Genomic DNA, 22,279 nt, shown 5'->3' with positions numbered 1-22,279 from the left:
ACAGCCTTGACATACTCCTTTCCTGATTTGGAACCAGTCGGTTGTTCCATGTCTAGTTCTTAATGTTGCTTCTTCACCTGCATACAGATTTCTCAGGAGGCAAGTCAGGTGGTCTGGTAGTCCCATCTCTCTAAGAATTATCCACAATTTTTTTGTGATCCGCATAGTCAGAGGCTTTGGCATAGTCAATAAAGCAGAAGTAGATGTTTTTCTGGAACTCTCTTGCTTTTTCAATGAGCCAACGGATGTTGGCAATTTGATCTCTGGTTCCTCTGCCTTTTCTAAAACCAGCTTGAACATCTGGAAGTTCACGGTTCATGTACCGTTGAAGCCTGGTTGGAGGATTTTGAGCATCACTTTGCTAGCCTGTGAGATGAGTGCAATTGTGTGGTAGTTTGAGCATTCTTTGGTATTGGCTTTCTTTGGGATTGGAATGAAAACGGACCTTTTCCAAGTTGACCTGACATTTTTTTGTAACTGAGGAAGAATGTCATTTTGTGTTACTTTACTTTGTGAATTTTTTAGTGCACTATTTTATTTTGTAAATCAAAAGGAGGAAAATTAATTTTTGTTCAAAGTATTTCAGGTACCTTGAAATAAATAATATTTTAGTGGTTGAGAATTATTATTATGGCTTTATAAATATCATGCAAAATAATAAATAATTTTGTATCAAATAATTGAATAATGTTTTTAAGTAATCTGCAGAACGAAGTTTGTGTTTTATATTTTTATGTTTGGAGGGGAAATGAGTCTAAATCCCTCCTTACTGGTGAAAGCATAATTGTTCAAATATCTGTAAATCATGTATTTTTCTGTTGTTTAGAAATAATGTTTACATATTATCTGTAATACACTATTATCTGAAGCGGACTTTTATCTGAATTAGACTAAGGATTAGATTCACAAATTGTTAGAGAACTTAAACCATCTCATGTCAGAATGCTTTTTGTTGACATTAGTAACTATAAAATTAGAGCTCAGTATAAACTTATTCCTTGATTCTTAATTTATAGTCATATGCTCTTAAGTTAGAAAATATAATTACTCCTAGATTTAATAATTCTACATTGTGAAATTGAAATTATCTCAATCTTATTATAGCTATTAAAATGGTATTCCTTTGACAGGTTTTGCCTGACTATGCAATCCAAAGTAGAATCCTACTTTATTCTTTCTCAGTTTACAATGTCCTTTTCCACACACAATCATCATCGTGGTTTTATAATTCTGTATTTGTTTACTTGTCTAATGTATGGGTCCTTCCACTGCTCCCTAAATTCCAGGGAATCTTGAATAAATAAATCTTGATCTATGATCTGAAACTGTCAGTGTGCCTGACACACTGCAAATATTATTAAATGAATGACAACAAATATAATTGTGTTTCCACAATTTTTGGATCTTGGTATAGTGAAAGGAATATCAGTCTAGGGCTCCAAAGGTTCTCACTCTATTTCTATCACACATTTATTCTCTATAAATCATTTCTTTCATCTGTAAAATGAGAAATGGGAGAGGGAATTTGAAGTATTCATAGTGGATTATCATTAATATTCCTTCAAGTAATTTTTTGTAGTGTGAGATAAATGTTATGATTGCCTTTAATCAGTAATAACCAAACATTACATATTGATTTCCTAATTTTTTTTTCATTTAAGTGGTACATGATCAGCATTGTCCACATTTACAATCGTTGGAGAAACAGTGAAATTCGGTGTTATGTTAATGGACAGCTGGTATCCTATGGTGATATGGCTTGGCATGTTAACACAAATGATGTAAGTTTTTATTTATCTGTACTTTAATGTATTTGAGTGTTTGATATATCACTGCTTATAACATGAATTGAATAATATAACTGTTTGGTAGAAACTAGCTTTATTTTGAAGTTTTCTTCTATTAAGTGAATTTTGCCTTAATTTAGAATAATTATATTGCTAAAAGACACAACTAGTGATACAAAGAAAGAAAATCGGTTGGGCAGATTATTAAGTTTTAGGTCGAAATTTAAATGCAATATTCTGTTCTTTTCAGGATCTTAAGCATTAAAAGATGTGTCTTATACTTTATTTTGATGTGAAAGGAGTACCTTAAATAGAATAAATATGTATAGTATGTTAATATTGTTTATTAGATAAATGATGGTAAATACTGTGGAGAAAGGTTAAGTGGGAACAAATGTGGAAAGTGTAGGTGTAGGTGTATGGAAGGGAGAAGCCAGATCATCCAGAGATGGCCTCAGTGATGAGACTAGAGAAAGCCATGTGGATATTTGCAAGAAATATCCCATTCAGTGGAATCATGAATGCAAAGGCTTTGGGGCAGAAGTAAAAAGTTCATCTTGGTTTTTATATTTCTTAAAAAAAAATTTTTTTCTTTAAAGACTCAACAAAACAAAAAATCAAAGAAGAATCCGTGACCGAAGCAAGCTGTAGATTGCAAAGTTTGAAAATATTTACTATCTGTTCCTTTATAGGAATAGTGCTTGTTCTGTCCTAGAAACTTATAGTTGGGTCATAGTCAATACATATTTATGAGAATAGTTTTTTCTAGAATTAGAATATTCAGTGAAATTCTGCTTCATATTTGTCTTCCAGAGGGGACTGTCTTTTTATTATAGAGTGATCTTGTTGACTGCCATTGACTCTATAGTCATATTTTAAAAAAGAAAGGAAACAAAGACTGACTTTTTAATTATTTGCAATAATATTCCAAGAAATGGAGAGGCCTGGAGAATAACACACACACCCATACACACATACATTATGTAGTCAGATCTTTTAATTAACGATTAAGTATTCTATGAGGAGTTTCTTCTTTGGATCTCATTCACAATTTTTTAGTTATTTTATTGAGGCATCAAAGGGATGCCATATATATAATGTCTTGCTCGTAGAATAACCTGTGAGGCTGGGTAGTGAATAGTGACTACTTTCGCTGGTCTGGATGGATGGGGCCACGTGTTAGGTGAGATGTAAGAATTAGAGGTCAGAAGGATCTTGTTAAATGTGGTTTTTTAGGTGCTAAACTCCCTAGATGGAGAGCATTGTATAATACCATCTGATTTTGTCAGTAGATTTTAGTAATTATTGTTTATTTGATTCTGCATTATACCAATTCATCTAAGAGAAGAAGTGATTTTTCTTTGTGTCTTTAACCTAGGGTAGAGAAATAGAGAAATATATCCATAATGGAGAAATTAAGTAGAATTAAAAAATTTTGGTTCAGTGTGTTTATGGTTAAATTTGAGAGTCATTCTTTTGATTCAAGTAACTATCTATGGACAATTACAAATCAGTATAGTTTAAAAAGTAAGTTATACTTTGGTAAATAAATAGTTTTTAGCTCTTTTGCTTTTAACTGTAGAATTTGGAAAGTTGGTCAAGTGATTATAGAATAATCATTGTTTGTTTGCTTGCCCATAAGTATGAAACATTTGACTGATGAACTTTCCCCAAAAAATTTTTAGTTTTTTTTTATTATTTAAATAATCCAGAGTCTTAATTGTTGGTTTCTCCTGTTATTATTATTATGCTTTATGGTATTACTGACAATGAAGGCAGATATCCTTAAATATTTTGTCATTGCAAAATAAAACATTGGGTTTTTTTATGACTTTTTAAAAATAGAGCTATGACAAGTGCTTTCTCGGATCTTCAGAAACTGCTGATGCAAACAGGGTATTCTGTGGTCAGCTTGGTGCCGTGTATGTGTTCAGTGAAGCCCTCAACCCTGCACAGATATTTGCAATTCATCAGTTAGGACCTGGATATAAGGTAGGAAGATCATCTTATTATAAATTCTGTGGAAAGTTATAGGTGTGAAATGTGAAATACTATACACAATATATAATGATAGGTTTTCTTAAATGCGGTCTAAGTCATCTCAGTATTTTGGAACTGAGTCATTATTTTGTTTCATTTTGTTTCAAAGGTGTTGTTTTCTCTTTTTAACTATTTCCCCTTTCCCTTCCTGAACATTTTTTTATTCTTTAGAATGTTTTCTAATGATGAAGCCATAGCTTTTGTTGACGTAATTCTTAAATAACGTTTGTAAAACCATATTGCTTAACATGATATTTGAAATCTCAAATTATAAAATATATGAATTATGTTATGAACAAATGAAGTGTTAGAGATAACCCGAATAGTTAATGATTTTGGAGGAAAACGATGTAAAATATTACATGTAGCTGAAACTATTGAGTGTTAGCTTCTGTTTTTTTGTTTGTTGTTTGCTGTTGCAGGAAAGTGGGCAGAGTAGTGCATATTGTAATTTTGCAACACTAATTATTTAGTGTGATTTGCCATATTTTCTTTTTTTTGAGTTTAAAAACAGAGATTTATTTAAGCAAGATATTGCATTCACATATATGAATTCATTGTTAATGGGCAGTACACCTGGCTGGGGAAATATATCAGTTTTGTGTAAGTCACATTTGGAATTGTGATATCCCAAACTATGGAGTTGAGAGAGAATACTACAGTGTAATTCAAAGCGTTTATAATTCTGGTGATCTTTCATGGAAGAATTATTTTTCCTTTTAAAAATTAGTGTTTAAATAATCATTGTGAAGATTGTGCTATGGGAAAGGGAGTACTAAACATTAAAAATATTTTTCCTTTTGCCTTTGCATTTTTGCATTAATATTTCTGTTTAAAACTTTATGTTCTATATTGAACATGTAAGTGACAGTTTGAATTTACCCTTATGAAAAGATATTTCTGTTCCCAGTGATTTTAATAACCATAATAATATTGAATGACGATAGTGCTGTCTTTTCTATGTCAAGGTGACAGTACTTGCTGCCATCTTTTGTCCATTTTATTTGTTGCTATCCATAGAAATGAATTTGTGCTTGTTACAGCCACTTTTTCTTTCATGAGTACTCTTGTTGGATTTGAGCCCTAGTTATGCCGTGTGTTGAGTTTGCATGGAAATGTTTCTATAATTCAAATTTTTGAGTTAATATGCAACTTGCCTTCCTTTCATACTTCGTTTCCTTATTCCATATAAATATTTGAAGTTGGTTTCTTCAGGCACTAACAGAATGATATTAAGTCAGGTGACAAACCAGTGAAATACAAATAAAGTAGAAAATAAAATACAGCTATGAAAGCCATAAATCCAGTGTGATTGCTACAGTGAAACTTCAGAATTAGTGGGAGCTTATTAGCAGCAAAGGAAAAAAAAAGATTAAACATCAGCAGGTGTTAATTCTCTCTTTCAGCAAGGAGCAAATATTGTTCTGAACTACTTTACAAACTTAGCAGTTTGTCATATGGCTCTTTCTTATCACATTATTTTATACCAATGGTGAAAATAAATAGTAACTCTTTGTCACTTTGTTCTATATGCAAGTACTCATGTGATAAAGAATATATTCCTTGAACCTTAACATAACAATAGAGTATATGTCATCATCTGTGTCAGAGTCAGAACCTTTTAAAGAGAATGCTTCTCAGGATATCCCTGGTGGTCCAATGGTTAAGACCTAATGCTTCCACTTCCAGGTAGCACAGGTTCAATCCCTGGTCGGGGAATTAAGATCCCACGTGCTGTGCGGCATGCCCCCCCCCAAAAAAAAAAAATTCCCAGAATTAAAGTAATACATTAAGAAAAAGAGAGAGAAAATGCCTTTTGGGCATTTCATGAAAAAAAAAATTTAAGGTTTGAAAGTTCCCAGTCCCTAGGCTTAGTCTGTGTGTTTCCTTATTGTTAATGGAGGTTGACTCTTAAGTTCATGGGTGTGTGTACTTCCTCAACTTGTGAATTTAAAAAGTACAGTACCATCAGGGCAGGCACCTGCAAAAATTTTGACATTGAAACTTTATTTTTGGAAATTTAGAAAATTAAGAAAGGGTACAGAGGATGCAAATGAAGATCAGATTGTGTTATGACAGGGGACAAAGCTGAGGTGGCTCATACATTATAGTCTCAGTTTCCTTGGTAAGTAGGAGGCAAAGTCACTTCCTGTGAGAGAAGGGGTAATGTGTTGCAGTGGAAATTTTAAGATATGTCAGTCAGTCAGTTCAGTCACTCAATTGTGTCCGACTCTTTGTGACCACATGGACTGCAGCATGCCAGCGCTTCCCTGTCCATCACCAACTGCCGGAGCTTGCTCAAACTTAATGTCCATTGAGTCAGTAATGACATCTAACCATCTCATCCTCTGTTATCCCCTTCTCCTCCTGCCTTCGGTCTTTCCCAGCATCAGTCTCTTCTAAGGAGTCAGTTCTTCACATCAGGTGGCCAGAGTATTAGAGTTTTCATCTTCAGCTTCAGGATATTCAGGACTGATTTCCTTTAGGACTGACTGATTTGATCTCCTGGCCGACCAAGGGACTCTCAAGAGTCTTCTCTAGCACCACAGTTCAAAAGCATCAATTCTTTGGTGCTCAGCCTTCTTTATGGTCCAATTCTCACATCCATACGTGATGACTGGAAAAACCATAGCTTTGTCTGGACCGATCTTTGTCGGCAAAGTAATGTCTCTGCTTTCTAATATGCTGTCTAGGTTGGTCATAGCTTTTCTTTCAAGGAGCAAGCATCTTTTAATTTCATAGCTGCAGTCACCATCTGCTGTGATTTTGGAGCCCAAGAATATAAAGCCAGTCGTTGTTTCCCCATCTATTTGCCATTAAGTGATGGGACCAGATGCCATGGTCTTAATTTTCTAAATGTTGAGTTTTAAGCCAGCTTTTTCACCGTTTTACTTTCCTTTTTTCCTTTTCCTTTTGCTCTCTTCTTTGCTCAGCTATTTGTAAGGCTTCCTCAGACAAAAATTTTTCCTTTCTTTTTCTTGCAGATGATTTTGATCACTGCCTCCTGTACAATGGCACGAACCTCTGTCCATAGTTCTTCAGGCACTCTTTCAGATCAAATCCCTTGAATCTTTTTGTCACTTCCACTATATAACCGTAAGGGATTTGATTTACGTCATAACTTGTATGGTCTAGTGGTTTTCTCTACTTTCTTCAATTTAAGTCTGCAGTGTACAGTAAGGAGTTCATGATCTGAGCCACAGTCAGCTCCCAGTCTTGTTTTTGCTGACTGTATAGAGCTTCTCCACCTTTGGCTGCAAAGAGTATAATCAATCAGATTTTGGTAGGGTATATTAATTAGTTGGCATTTGGTTTAAATTAAAAATGAAGTTTATATCATTAGTTGTTACATAATAACAAAATTTGTATTTTTTGCCTCAAAATGTCTTCAGAAAAGAGACACCACAGAAAGCATTATAATGGTCAAACCATATTGTCTGTGATTTGGAGCTTAATGTAGATAGCATGTCAACATCTGGGCTTTGAAATAAATAAGTTAATTGTCTCCACAAATAATGTCTTCACACCATCTATACCATGAAACTTGTCTCAAGTGATTTTCATCTGTAGATCAGAAGCATGCTAGGTAATTTTCTTTATCTGAAATGCCTGATTTTAAGCACTTGTCAGTGAATATTTTGTACCTGGTTATCTTTGGTAAACAGTAAATGAGGTAGGATATCACTGACTAATTAAATAAATCATTGTTTGTGAGTAATTCATGGAATACAGAATTTCTCACTGTAACTTTCTCAAGTTTAGTAAAGTTGTAGCTCATCTGGCAAAGAATCTGCCTGCAGTGCAGGAGACCCCAGTTCAGTTCTTGGGTTTGGGAAGATCCTCTGGAGAAGGGATAGGCTACAGACTCTAGTATACATGTGCTTCCCTGGTAAAGAATCTGCCTGCAATTTGGGAGACCTGTGTTCAATCCCTGGGTTGGGAAGATACCCTAGAAAAGGGAAAGGCTACCCACTCCAGGATTTTGGCCTGGAGAATTCTAAGAGTCAGACACGACTAAGCAACTTTCAGTTTTCACTCTGAGTTAGATTGATTTTGGAGCTCCATTTGATTGTGGTTATTGAATTGTTTGCAAGGTTATGGAGTCATCTATAATATAAGATGGTATTTTGACATAAACTTGCAAAACAGATGTTTACAAAGTTTAGATATTTTAAAATCATTACTGGAGATTTCCTAATTGTGAAATAAACATGTGGCAAACAATCTTTATTTGCTGTATATTTCAGTATTTAGTTTTGTGTTCTGTCTTTCATTCAAGAAAATGGTAGCATCATGATTTTTAACAGTTTATTATATTAAGATGAAGATCTAACTAATAGGGGAAAATGTATAAGACAACCATCAGAATTAAAAGTCACTTTGGAGATTTTTCAGTACTTGTATGGAAGAGAAAGTTCCTAAGAAACTGATGTTCACACAGATAGCCATATGAAAAGTCTGGACATAATGCAGAAGACATCAGAGCCTTGGAGACTGAATATAAAGCAGGCAAGTTTTAGAGGAGAGTCAAAACATGGAACCAGGTAGTCAGCATGGGCTGAGTGCCTCATTTTTTATCTTGATAGACAAACTTCCTGGCCAGAAAAAATAAGGTAATAAGCATTGGGGTAACCAGGAATACAGAATGAATAATGGGCCCCTAGAAAAGAGGCAGTCATAAAAGGGTATGAATTCTGTGTTAACAACAACTAAAAGAAAACAGTTGGAAGTGTGTGGCTTACCCATGAAACCGTGTATGATCATGATAAATGGATACTAGATTGTAAATAACAGTTCAAGAAATGAACTGACATCTTAGATGCCACACAGAGAAGAAATGACAGGCTGTAATCATATCTAAAAGAGGAAATGATCCCCTGAAACAAAAGCATCAGGGTATTTCAGAATATAGTCTCCACAGGATAATATCCAAAATGTCCAGCATATCATCACAAATTATTCATCCTATGAAAAGTCAGGAAAGTGTGACTTATTTTCAAGGGAAGCGAAAATTAGCCCATACCAACTGCAGGATAACCTAGAATTGTTTAATTATCACATGAGGATTTTGGGGGACTTTTTGTAACTAATAGGGTAAAAAAAATGCTTGTAATGAATTAATAGGTGGAAATTATCAACTGCAACATACAAATATCAATGGAAATTTTGGAACTGAAAAATATATCTAAGGTAAAAAAGAAATCCACTCTTTGCCTATTGGCAGAAGTGAACATGAACATGAAAGAGAGATGAATGAACTTGGATATAGATTGATAGCAATGTTAGAAGAGAGGTAGAAAAGATGGAGGGATCGAGAACCAAAGAGTTGTATGGGTGCAACCTTGAAATCTAGTGTGCAAAATGATGAATGAAAAATTCATGTTTGAAGGTAAGACAAGAAAAATTTAAACATAAGATTTTTCTCTGCTCTCTGAACGCCTTTCTCCCTTTTAGTATGATTGTGCATCTGCATTATGGATTAACCAGACCTTGCCCATGGTAGAAATACCTGCTCAACCCTAAAGATCAGTTTTTCTTCTGTTGCCAGCTATGTAATTCCTTAGAATCCACAAGGAGCCACAGGAATCTACTATAATATCTCTCTACTCCATTTCCATCTTTTTTCCTTTTGAGGAACTGTTTATATGTAGTTTTTTTTCCTGATCTTATTTCCTTTTGCTGTCTTACACATATATTTATGTCCAATACATTTGTAAATTTTTTTATCGAAATAACCTCTTGAGTAATTGGTATATAATGTGCCTATGAAGTAGGCTTATATAAATTCACTATGTAAAACAGAGAAACTATTTTTAAACTACAATATTTTAAATGATTTTCCTTTTTAGCCAGTTTCTTTTGGAAGGTATATGCATATTCAAAATATGCTACCATTTTTCAAGTTAATTGCATTTCTTTTTTGAAATTGCCTGCAGGGTCAGTTTTTAAGTGACACAAGGAAACAGTTCTCATTACTTTAGAGATAAACTGTATTTTTGATGAAAGATGGTTTTATGATGGCTTCAGGTCTTTTATTTTATTCTTTTTCCCAAAATTAAATCAATCCCTTGAGGATGACAGTTTGCCTTCAGAAATATAATTTAAAATGCTATAAAATTCAGTTGGTAGTGGGAGTGCAAAGCCAACTCCAGAAAGCCCCGAGTCGCATCATTATCTCCCCAAGAACCTCAGCTGCCTCAGCTGGCCTGTCATTATTGCAACTATGAACATCCAGGCCCCGGCACAACCCAGCCGTACCACAAGGAGCAGTGTCCCTGGTCACCTTATATCTTCAATAACTGCGCACAGAAGCAAGAATCTCATCACAAGAAGAAATGAATACAACATTTCAGCAACAAGAAATGAATGAGAGTGGTTCAGACCTCAAGTACTTGCTTTTCACCCCTTGTTTGTTGTTGTTTAGTTGGCTAAGTTGTATAACTCTCTTATGTGTATAACTCTCTTATGACCCCATGGACTGTAGTTCACCAGTCTCCTCTGTCCATGGGATTTTCCAGGCAAGAATACTGGAATGGGTTGCCATCTTTTACCCCTTAACCAGATAGTAGAACTATTACGTGGACTACATTACCCGAGCAGACTCAAGTTTTTATTATCTTTACCTAAAGACTTTTCTATGATGCCAGACACATTTGTTTGTTGTTGTTGTTGTTTGTTTTTTTAAAGCTTGTTTTTTAAATACACCTTTAAAAGTTTTTGTTTCATATCCATTCAAGTTGAGATTTTTAAGAACCTCATTTTCAATTTGTAATAAAAGTTTACAGTGTGATTTTTTTTCCAAAAATGTCAACAAATTACAAGCACCTATTAATAAAGGTCTTTTAAAAACTCTTTAGATTCTGCAAATATTTTTAAAACCCCAGATATAAGGAATATTTTGAGTATTGGAATATATGTATAAGTAGTTCTGAGAGGACTCTTTTGCAAAATACATCACTCATTTGATCATGTTTGTTAAGGTATATTTGCTTTAAAATACCAGTCATATTACTTTATAGCTATAGTATATTTAGAATGCTAGAATTTCCATGAATGGAAAGAAAACTGTTCTGTATGTTCTTCCAAAGTTCTAGTTTTATTCCTTCAATGCAATGCCTTCAGCAGAATCTTATTTCCCATAGTCAAATAATTGTTACCCATTGGTCATAAAATGGTTAATTCCTACCAGATTTTTATCTAGGTAATGTATTAACAGCTTTCTCTTCTGCCAACTCTGATTAATAAAGCTACCAAATGTTCTCTCAGGGGAAATAATATAATCTAATGTCATTCCTCATTGTTCAGAGATGTCCAGTTACTATTTTTAAAGTGTCATTATAAGCTTAGAGATTTAAGTGTATTTGAGGTGTTTCAACCAGTTGTAGTTACTGTGTTTTTCTTTAAGAAGTTCAGATTGCTCCAAATCTGGGCAATTCACATCCCTTATAGTTGGTCCCTTAGTCCTCTTGACGTGACTCTGTAGTCTTTCATAACATCCTTACTATTTCCTATGATGGTATGTCTGGCTCATCCTGAACATTTTATTGTTTCAGCCCTAGAGTCAATCATTATTCCAGGAATCCCTAGTTTTTATTAATGGGAAATGTAAAATTTGTCTTGACCTCCTCTTAGTTAAATATGTATCTCTTTTCTTCCACTTTGAGAGTTCTTATTGGAAAGCACACATATTGTTATAGAATTAGAAAAGCCCATAATTACACAAGTAACAGTCTGGAATAGTAGTGCCAACACTATCCTACTGATAACTGAAAACACTTAAGCTTGTTTTGCATATACTCTCTCTATTCTTGCCATTTTTATTTTTTATTTTTTTATTCTTGCCATTTTTAAATTTTGAGGTATATTATGGGCTGACTTGTGGTTCCCCCAAAATTCATATGTTTAAATTCCAACTCCCAGTATCAGAATGTGTCTATATTTGGAGATAGGGTCTTTAAAGACATAAAGTTTAGTGCAGTCATTAGGGTGGGTCCTGATACAGTATGAATATTGTGCTTATAAGCAAAGGAACTTAGGATACAGACACTCATAGAATACCACGTTAAAGCACAGGGAGGAAAGTGGGCCATTTACAAGCCAAGGAGAGAGGCTTGGGAGAGGGTTCAGAAGAAACCAACCCTGCTGACACCTTGAACTTGGATGTCTAGCCTCCAGAAGTGTGAGAAAATAAGTTTTTGTTGTTTAGGCTACTCAGACTTTGGTATTTTGTTATCACAGTCCTAGAAAACTAAATATAAGAGATTAGCTACATTGTGAGTCACATAGTTATTATATATTGTTGTTGTTGTCCAGTTGCTCAGTTGTGTCCAACTCTTTGCAACCCAATGGACTGCAACACACCAGGCTTCCCTGTCCTTCACCATCTCCCAGAGGTGCTCAAACTCATACCATTGAGTCAGTGATGCCATCCTACCATCTCATCCTCTGTCGTCTCCTTCTGCCTTCTATCTTTCCCAGCATTGGACTTTTCTGATGAGTCAGCTCTTCGCATCAGGTGGCCAAAGTATTGGAATTTCAGCTTCAACATCAGTCCTTCCAGTGAATATTCAGGACTGATTTCATTTAGGATTGACTGGTTTGAACTCCTTATAGTCCAAGGGACTCTTAAGAGTCTTCTCCAACACCACAGTTCAAAAGCATCAATTCTCCAGTGCTCAGCTTTCTTTATAATAGACCAACTCTCACATCCATGAATGACTATTGGAAAAACCATAGCCTTGACTAGACGGACCTTTGTTGGCAAAGTAATGTCTCTGCTTTTTAATATGCTCTCTAAGTTGGTCATAGCTTTTCTTCCAAGGAGTAGAATTCATGGCTGCAGTCACCATCTGCAGTGATTTTGGAGCCCAAGAAAAGTCTGTCACTGTTTCCATGGTTTCCCCATCTATTTGCTATGAAATGATGGGACCGTATGCCATGATCTTCATTTTTGGAATGTTGAGTTTCAAGCCAGCTTTTTCACCCTCCTCTTTCACTTTCATCAGAAGACTCTTTAGTTCTACTTTGCTTTCTGCCATAATGGTGGTGTCATCTGTGTATCTGAGGTTATTGCTATTTCTCCCAGCAGAGTTGATTCCAGCTTGTGCTTCCTCCAGCTTTTGCATCATCATTTCGCATGATGTCCTCTGCATATATGTTAAATAAGCAGGGTGACAATATACAGCCTTGACGTATTGCATATTATTCTCCTTTTTTTAAAATTCTTAGTCATAGTTTTATAAGTATATATTTGATATTCATCACAGTCCTTACATTGATCTGTCTTGCCTGTACTGTGCTGTATTTCTCAGTCGTGTCCAGCTCTTTGTGACCCCACGGACTGTAGCTCTCCAGGCTCCTCTGTCCCTGGGGATTCTCCAGGCAACAGTAATGGAGTGGGTTGCCATGCCCTCCTCCAGGTGTCCTTCCCAACCCAGGCATCAAATCCTGGTCTCCTGCACTGCAGGTGAATTCTGTACTGTCTGAGCCACCAGGGGAGCCCATTCTGTTTACCTATCTGAAGCTAATTATATAGTCCTCAGGAGGGACTCATGAGAATAATATTTTTGAGAGCTATATTACCATATTAGTTTATCAAGAGCCATTATGTTTGACAGCCATTTGCTTGGCTATATCTAGACTGACATTTCTTTGTACCACTCAAACATGTTACTGATTTTCTTCTGGCTTAAAGTGTTCTGTTCAAAGGACTATTTTTTTTTAACGTTTTTCTTTGAATTCAGCAATTTTGCTGGATATGTCTTGGTTATCCTGAGTTGACTTCTCAGTTAAGTGATACGCACTTTCAGTATGCAGTTTTGCATGTTTTTGTATTACAAGAAATTTTTGATACTGTTTACTGTTTGTTCTGTTTCATTGCTTTTGTTTTCTTCAGAGACTTGACTATACTTGTTTGGTTTACTTTGCTTATCTTTAATATTTGTTACTATCTCTTGAATTTGCATTCTTTTTTCTTTCTCATTCTTAAATTTAAAAACAAAGTGAAACTTACAGAAAAATTACAAGCATAGTAGTAAGATAAATTTCTCCACTGAACCATTAAAGAGTATTGCTGACATAATGCCCTGTCTTCCCTGACTATCATGTTTATACAAACAAGAACATTCTTTTAAAGAATTTCTAACATCAGTGTGTTACTACCATTTAATTCTCAGACCCTGTTAAAATTTTGCTAATTGACCCATGATGCCCTTCATAGGAAAATTATCTAGTTCACAGCAGTTATATTATAATGTATCTTTTGTCTGCTCAATAAAACAGTTTCTTAATCTTTGTCTCCCATATCTGGATAACTCTGTTGGGTGAACACCCTCCTCACCTCTGTAGGACTTTGACACCATGATGCTTCCTTGTGTGGTTATGCTCCTGACTTTGCTCAGGGCTCTGCTATGCTTCTGGCCACTGCAACTCCTCATCTTTCCTCCTAGTGGCTACTCCTACCTTGTTTAGCCCTTCCTGTTAGCTTTATGAATTTTCAGGAAGGCAGGGAAAATAGCAAGAGAAAAAGAGCTTCATTTAAAAAATTTTATTTTTATTTTTTTGAACACCAAAAACATTTTATGTTGGGGTATATCCAATTAAAAATTTTGTGAGTTACACATGAATAGTGAAGGGACTCAGCCATACATATACCTGTATCTATTCTCCTCCAAAACCACCTCCCATACAGTCTTGAACATTATATTGAGCAGAATTGCATGTGCTATACAATAGGTTTTTGTTGGTTACACATTTAAAATACGACAGTGTACACATGACCTTCCCAAAGTCTTTAACTATCCCTTCCCCCGGCAACCATGAGTTTGTTTTTATTTGTGTAACAGCTTTACTGAGGTATAAATTACATATATGCAATTCACTCGCTTAAAAAATGAATTATCCAGTGGTTTTAGTAATGCAACTATCAACATAGGGGGTTTTAGAGCATTTTAAGGGAGTTGGTGATGGACAGGGAGGCCTGGCGTGCTGCGATTCATGAGGTCGCAAAGAGTTGGCCACGACTGAGCGACTGAACTGAGCTGAACTGAACCATCTCAGAAAGAAACGTTGTACCCTTTAGCTCTCACCTTTTTATTGTCTCAGTCTACCTCATTCCTAAGGAGTCACTAATCTTATTTCTCTTTCTATAGATTTGCCTATTCTGGGCATTTCATGTAAATTTTGAAGTTGGGATATGCTGGATCTCTGTCATTTCCACATGAATTTTAGGATCAGCTTGTCAATTTCTGGAGTAAAAAATAACAAAACAGTAACAGCAAAACCCAGTTGGGATTTTGTGGAGATAGTATTGAATCTTCAGATCAATTAGGCGACATTTACTAAATACACAATAGTAAGTCTTTCACTCCTTGAACATGGATGGCTTTAGATTTATTTGTGTCTTCATAATTTCTTTCAAAGATGTTTTGTACTTATTCAATTCCGTCAGTTCAGTTCAGTCACTCAGTCATGTCTGCCTCTTTGCGACCCCATTGACTGCAGCACGCCAGGCCTCCCTGTCCATCACCAACTCCCAGAGTTTACCTAGACTCATGTCCATTGAGTCGGTGATGCCATCCAACCATCTCATCCTCTGTTGTTCCCTTCTCCTCCCACCTTCAATCTTTCCCAGCATCACGATCTTTTCAAATGAGTCAGCTCTTCACATCAGGTGGCCAAAGTATTGGAGTTTCAGCTTCAACTTCAGTCCTTCCAGTGAACACTCAGGACTGATCTCCTTTAGGATGGACTGGTTGGATCTCCTTGCAGTCCAAGGGACTCTCAAGAGTCTTCTCCAACACCACAGTTCAAAAGTGTCAATTCTTCAGCACTCAGCTTTCTTTATAGTCCACCTCTCACATCCATCCATGACCACTGGAAAAACTGTAGCCTTGACTAGATGGACCTTTGTTGGCAAAGTAACGTCTCTGCTTTTTAATATGCTGTCAAGGTTGATCATAACTTTTCTTCCAGGGAGCAAGTGTCTTTTAATTTCATGGCTGCAGTCACCATCTGCAGGGATTTTGGAGCCCGAAAAAGTAAAGTCTGCCACTGTTTCCACTGTTTCCCCATCTATTAGCCATGAAGTGATGGGGTCTGATGCCATGATCTTTGTTTTGTGACTGTTGAGCTTTAAGTCAACTTTTTCACTTTCCTCTTTCACTTTCATCAAGAGGGTCTTTAGTACTTTTTGCCATAAGTCAAATGCCAGAATTCTTGGACTTCTTTTGTTAAATGTATTCCCTAGTATTTTTTTATTTTGGTGCTGTTGTAAGACAGAGTTGTTTTTAAATATGTTTGGATTTTCTTTGCTAAAATATACTGTAGATTTTTGTATTTCAACTCTATGTTGCAATCTTGGTGAATTTATTCACACTAATTGTGTGTGTGTGTGTATTCTTTAGGATTTTCTATGTACAAAGCTATGTCATCTGCAGATAGAGATACATTTACTTCTTACTTTCTGAGTGCTTTTTCTTACCTATCTAGAATATCCAGTATAAGATTGAACATTAGCACAGTTATCTTTGTCTTGCTACTGATATTAGTGGGAAAACTTTCAGATTTTAGCATTAAATGTGTTGTTATCTGTGAAGTTTCTGTTGATGCTTTTTATCAGAATGGGATAACTTCATTCTGTTCCTGTTTTGCTGAGCAGTTTAAAATAAAAGGGTACTGGATTTTGTCAAATACTTCTGTGTTTATTAAGATGATCACCTCTTGAGATGATATTAACATAATGATTAGTCTAGGTACAGGTTTGTCACTTTTGATCTTTACAAAGAATCAGCTTTTTTGGTTTTGTTGCATTTTTCTCTGCTGTTTGTTTTTCTTATTCTCTATTTATTAATTTTTCCTGTAATTCTTAGTCTTAATATTTTTGTTCAAGTCTTCTCTTTCTTTGTTGACTTCTGCCTAGTTGTTCTCTCCACTATTCAAGTTGGGAATTGAACTTTTTGTCTGTTACTATCAACTTTTCTATTTCTTTCTTCTTACCTGTCAAGTTCTTCATGTATTTTGGTGTGTGGTTGTTAGGTCCGCATATATTATCATTTTCCTGATGGTTTGACTCTTTCATTATTATTAAATGTTTCTCTATATCTGGTGATATGTTTTGTTTTGAAGTGTTTCTCTCTGACATTAGCACAGTCATTGGAGCTTGTGATTTATTGATACAGTTTCCCTTTCTTTTTATTTTGAATCCATTTTCAACTTTGATTCTGAAGTATGTGTCCTATAGGCAACACATTGTAGGTCTTGTTTTATTATCCTGTCTAATAATATTCTCTTTTGAGCATATTGTTTTTCCATTCACGTTTTATTTTACTGATATAGTTGAATTTACATTCATCATTATATTTGTTACCTATGCATTATGTTCTTTTGATTCCTTTATTCCTTCTTTATTGCTTTATTTTGAATTAAATGAATATTTTTTTTACTGTAGCATTTTCATTTGTTTTTCTACTTTTTTTTTGGCCTTATTTATTTAATGTTTGCTATAGTACTTGCCACTTAAATTTTAACTTAGAATTAGCTTCAGGTTTATACCAACTTAATTCCTGTAGATATAGAAATGTTACTTTTATAGGTCTATTGTGTTTTTTGCTTTTTGTGTTCAATTGTTATACGTAGTACATACTACAATGTTGGTTACAAACCCAACATTACATTAGTTTAATTATTATATTATATACTTATATGTCTTCCAAGGAAGTCAAGAGAGGAAGAGTAACTGGTTTATAGATTTTGTTATATTAAGCTCATTTTTTATTTATGATTCCCTCGTTTGTTCATTTACCACCTAAACTTACTTCATTAGCTCAGTATGGCTTTTCCACCCTCCTCCTTTGTGTTGTTATTAGCAAATGTATTACATTTTTATGTTATAGGCAAAAGCATACATAATGTATATATATTTTATAAAATTGCTTTCAAATCAATTAAGAGGGAATAAAGGAGAATAAATATGCATTTTTACCATGTTTTATAACTACATGACTACTTGATGCTCATTGTTTTTCATGTCTGTTCAAATTGCTGCCTGAGCCCTTTACTTTTAGCTGGAAAGACTTTTTTTGTTATTTCTTGTGTTTATGAAATTCATGAAATTAAAGGATGCTTGCTCCTTGGAAGAAAAGCTATGACCAACTTAGCATATTAAAAGCAGAGACATTATTTTGACAACAAAAGTCTGTCTAGTCAAAGCTATGGTTTTCCAGTAGTCATGTATGGATGTGAAAATTGAACTATAAAGAAAGCTGAGTGCTGAAGAATTGACGCTTTTGAACTGTGGTGTTGGAGAAGACTCTTGAGAGAGTCCCTTGGACTGCAAGGAGATCCAACCAGTCCATTCTAAAGGAAATCAGTCCTGAATATTCATTGGAAAGACTGATGTTGAAGCTGAAACTCCAGTAATTTGGCCATCTGATGCGAAGAACTGACTCATGGGAAAAGACCCTGATGCTGGGAAAGATTGAAGGTAGGAGGAGAAGGGGATGACAGAGCATGAGATGGTTGGATGGCATCACCGACTCAGCAGACATGAGTTTGAGCAAGCTCCAGTGGGGTTGGTGACGGACAGGGAAGCCTGGCGTGCTATAGTCCATGTGGTCGCAAAGAGTCTGACATGACTGAGAGACTGAACTGAACTGAGATCAGCTAATAGCACATTATATCAGTTTTTATTTACTTGGCCATGTAGCTTGTTTTCCTTTTAGATTGCTGGATATAAATTTTTGGTTGATTTTTTTTTCCATTGAATACTTTGAATGTTTTATTCTTCTGTGTTCTGGCCTCCGTTTTTTCAGATGAGAAGTTTGCTGTTGATGTTACTATTGTTCTCTTTTAAGTAAATAGTCATTTTTCTCTTGCTGCTTTTAAGATTTTCTCCTTGTGTTTCAGCATTACTATGTACGATTTTTCTGTTAGCAGATTTGTTTGCTTTAATTCTTCTTCAAGTTCATGGGCTTGCCGAATGGGTAATACGATGCTTTTCAATAAATTGGTAACTTCTATCCATTAAGGTTTTGAATATTTGCCTCTCTTTTCTCTTTCTTGTCTACCTCTGATATTCTCAGTCTTCATATGTTCATATACTTGTTTCCTCCATTTTTCTGAGACTTTGATCATTCTTCAGTATTTTTCATCTCTGATTTTTGGATTGTATAATCAGTATTTATTTTATATTTGCTAATTCTTACTTCTGATTTTTCACATCTACTGTTCACACCCTCTGTAGAATTTTTCAATTCAGTTATACTTTTCAACTTCAGAATTTCCATTTGGATTGTTTTTATAGTATTTTTCTCTCTTTTAAGAAATAATGTGAAATTTTAATTGTATTACTATTTTAAAATATAAATTTTACTGTTATTTTAATAAAATACTAATTTTATTCATTTTTTCCAGTTTTATTTAGAAGTATCTGGCATACATCACTGAGTAAGTTTAAGGCATACATCATGGTGATTTGATTAAATAGATTATGAAATTACTATCATAATAGATTCAGCTAATATCCATCTTCTGATACAGATATGATATAGAAAAAAATTAAAAAGGCAAAAAATTTCCTGTGATTAGAACCCTTAAAATTTATTCGCTTCACTTTCCTATATATCAGTGTCTCTCTCTTAATTGATACTGTCTGTTAATGTGACCTTGTCATAACTGTGTTTACTTCTCTGATTGAGGTTTCCTTTATTTCTTTGAACATATTTTTAATGCCTTCTTTGAAATCTTTTTCTGTTAAATCTGACGTCGGGCTGCTCTCACTAGCCCTTTCTGTTGCCTGCTTCTTTTTTCCATATATGTGTCATAGTTTCCAGTTACTTTCTTTCTCGATGTTTGGTTGGAAAGCAGACATTTTTAGGTAGTACATTGTTGCATGTCTGGGTACTACTGCCTTGTTCACATATTGTGGTTTGTTTGTTTATTGACTACATGGCTTACTTTAGTGTCATTTTCAGTTTTCCTTTTTTAATTTTCTCTTCAGTATCTATAAGAACTCACCATTGAAGTTCTAGCCTACAGTGTTCTCTATATAGAAATTAAAACTTATAAATACAGATTTTTAAACAAATGTCAGAGAATTCATATTTTATATTTCTTGGAATGCTTTTTAATTTTACTTTTCAAGGAATATATACATTTCATTCATATGATTTTAGTCTTTGGAAATTTGCTGAAGTTTATGAACCCAGATGTGTTCTTTTTGCTAGTCATTCCATGTGTCCTTGAAAAGAATGTATATTGTCCTCTTTTTACATGTAATGTTTCATATTGAAATATTATACTGAAGTGTTCCATATTTAAGAAAGCTGCATCGTATCTCACTCCTTTGAGAATGAAAGTGAAAGTGCAAGTTGCTTAGTCGTGTCTGACTCTTTGCGATCCCGTAGACTATACAGTCCATGGAATTCTCCAGGCCAGAATACTGGAGTGAATAGCCTTTCCCTTCTCCAGGGGCTCTTCCCAACCCAGGGATCAAACCCAGCTCTCCCACATTGCAGGCGGATTCTTTACCAGCTGAGCCACAAGGGAATCCCCCTTTGAAAAGAATTAGTGCAAAATGTTCTTGAATGTTTTTTTGTTAACATATGTAGCAGTTTTATTGAAGTATAATTTGCAGTCTCTCATCTTAAATATACAGATTATTTTATGTACGTTCATAGAGTTGTGCAAACATCACCACAATCCAATTTTAGAACATTACCACCACCCTAGAAAGATCTGACATGCCTATTCACAGTCATTCCTTGTTCTCATCCCCATCCTACTCATACCATTTATATAATACTCTTTTAAAAAATGCTTCTTAAAGTAATAATGCAATAAATATTTATATTTATGCATAGATCAGCTTATTGTTTGACTAGTTGGTAGTGATCTGAACCCAACTGAGCGACTGAACTGAACAAGAGAATTACATTTACATGATTGATTATATGTTTACAGTCATTTAAATTGGATCGTATTTTAAAAATATGATGCAATTAATTGTGATATGAAATTGTTTTGCTGCTGTAAGCCAAACTACAAAATAATGATCTTTGGATAACAAACTGAAAAAATTAAGACCATTTTTTTCCCAAGTAAGGCTAGGTTTTATTAGACATCTTACAGTATATTTCCCCTCCCAAAATTTTATAACTTTCATGAGACTATATTAAACATTTCTGATTACTTTGAAAGCTCTGTGAACAAAATGGAAGTAAAGGTTTATTATCTGATAATGGAATGTTCATATATTTCAGCAATGTTAAAATGCAGACATGGAGAAGCTATTTATACATTTGCAGTATTTTATTTCAGTCATTATTTTTAGAAACCATATGGTCTGAGTTCATAAGCATCACAGTTATAATGATACCTATGATACATAGGTATGATACATAATTATACTCCCCCCAAAAAACAAGCGAAAAAGTGTAAGAAGTATCACCAAACTGCTTCACAAAAATTGGTTTTTAAAAGTAGTGATTATGAACCAGAGTGGTATCTTTAGTGTTTTGCATAACTTTTTACTTAAATTTACTTAAATTCATTAAATATTCAGTGCATAACTTTTGAATAACTTTTTACTTAAATTTAATTAAATTCATTAAAAGTTCAGTGTAGGACAAAGGACATGAGTGATTTCATATCTATACTTAATGATTCTTACTTGGCACTTATGCTAATTTCATATTTTGTCATAATTTTAGGATTTGATTGGTTGGGTCATTTTCAGCTATGTTGAAGTACTGTCTTCACTTCATTCATTGAAATATTCTATGCTAATCCATTTGCCCTTTTTGTTGGCACAGTTGTGACTATATAATCTTTTATTTTCTCTACATTCTTGTTTATCAGGGACTGGTAATCATGATTGTAGGGCATGTGATGGGCTTCCCAGCTGGCGCTAGTAGTAAAGAACCTGCCTGCCAATGCAGGAGACATAAGAGACGTTGGTTCGATTCCTGGGTGGGAAGATCCCCAGGAGGAGGAAATGGCAACCCACTCCAGTATTCTTGCCTGGAGAACGCCATGGATGAAGGAGCCTGGCAGACTACATACAGTCCACAGGGTCGCGAAGAGTCGGACATGACTAAGGCGACTTAGCGTGCATGCGTGCAGGGCATGTAGTTGAGTAAAATTAAACCATATATTAAATAATTGTTTTATTCAATGAACCGTTCTAAGCTTTGGGGATTAAAAATGAGTAAGCTTCTACTTTATTTATGAGAATAATTGCACATGTAAACATTTGTAATTAAAAGTTGTATGTATATACCACAAAGAAAGTATAATGCAGATACTATTAACATTTCGTAGAATGATGATTAATTCCAGCTACAGAAGATTTAGGGACTCTTCATAGAGAAATATATTTTTTAGGATTCTTGAAAAAAGTAAATTTAAGAGGCAGAGCAGGACAGTGGGCATGAATGAAGAGATAGAAGCAAGGG

The 22,279-nt window shown here is 34.7% G+C and overlaps 1 protein-coding gene across 5 annotated transcripts in view; it reads left to right on the top strand.

Moving 5' to 3' along the window:
* NBEA (neurobeachin) overlaps window positions 1-22,279 on the top strand; it is a 669,183-nt gene that overhangs the window by 109,946 nt on the left and 536,958 nt on the right. For all 5 annotated transcript variants that reach the window (XM_069601566.1, XM_069601568.1, XM_069601567.1 and 2 more), the window contains exons 7-8: window positions 1,662-1,781; window positions 3,633-3,779. In XM_069601566.1, the coding sequence (XP_069457667.1) occupies window positions 1,662-1,781; window positions 3,633-3,779 (267 nt within the window). The remainder of the gene's footprint in view (window positions 1-1,661; window positions 1,782-3,632; window positions 3,780-22,279) is intronic.

This window comes from Ovis canadensis, chromosome 10 (assembly GCF_042477335.2).
Source record: "Ovis canadensis isolate MfBH-ARS-UI-01 breed Bighorn chromosome 10, ARS-UI_OviCan_v2, whole genome shotgun sequence".
Classification (NCBI taxonomy): domain Eukaryota; kingdom Metazoa; phylum Chordata; class Mammalia; order Artiodactyla; family Bovidae; genus Ovis; species Ovis canadensis.
The sequence above is the reverse complement of the archived record's forward strand: the minus strand, read 5'-3'. Positions and strand labels throughout refer to the sequence as shown.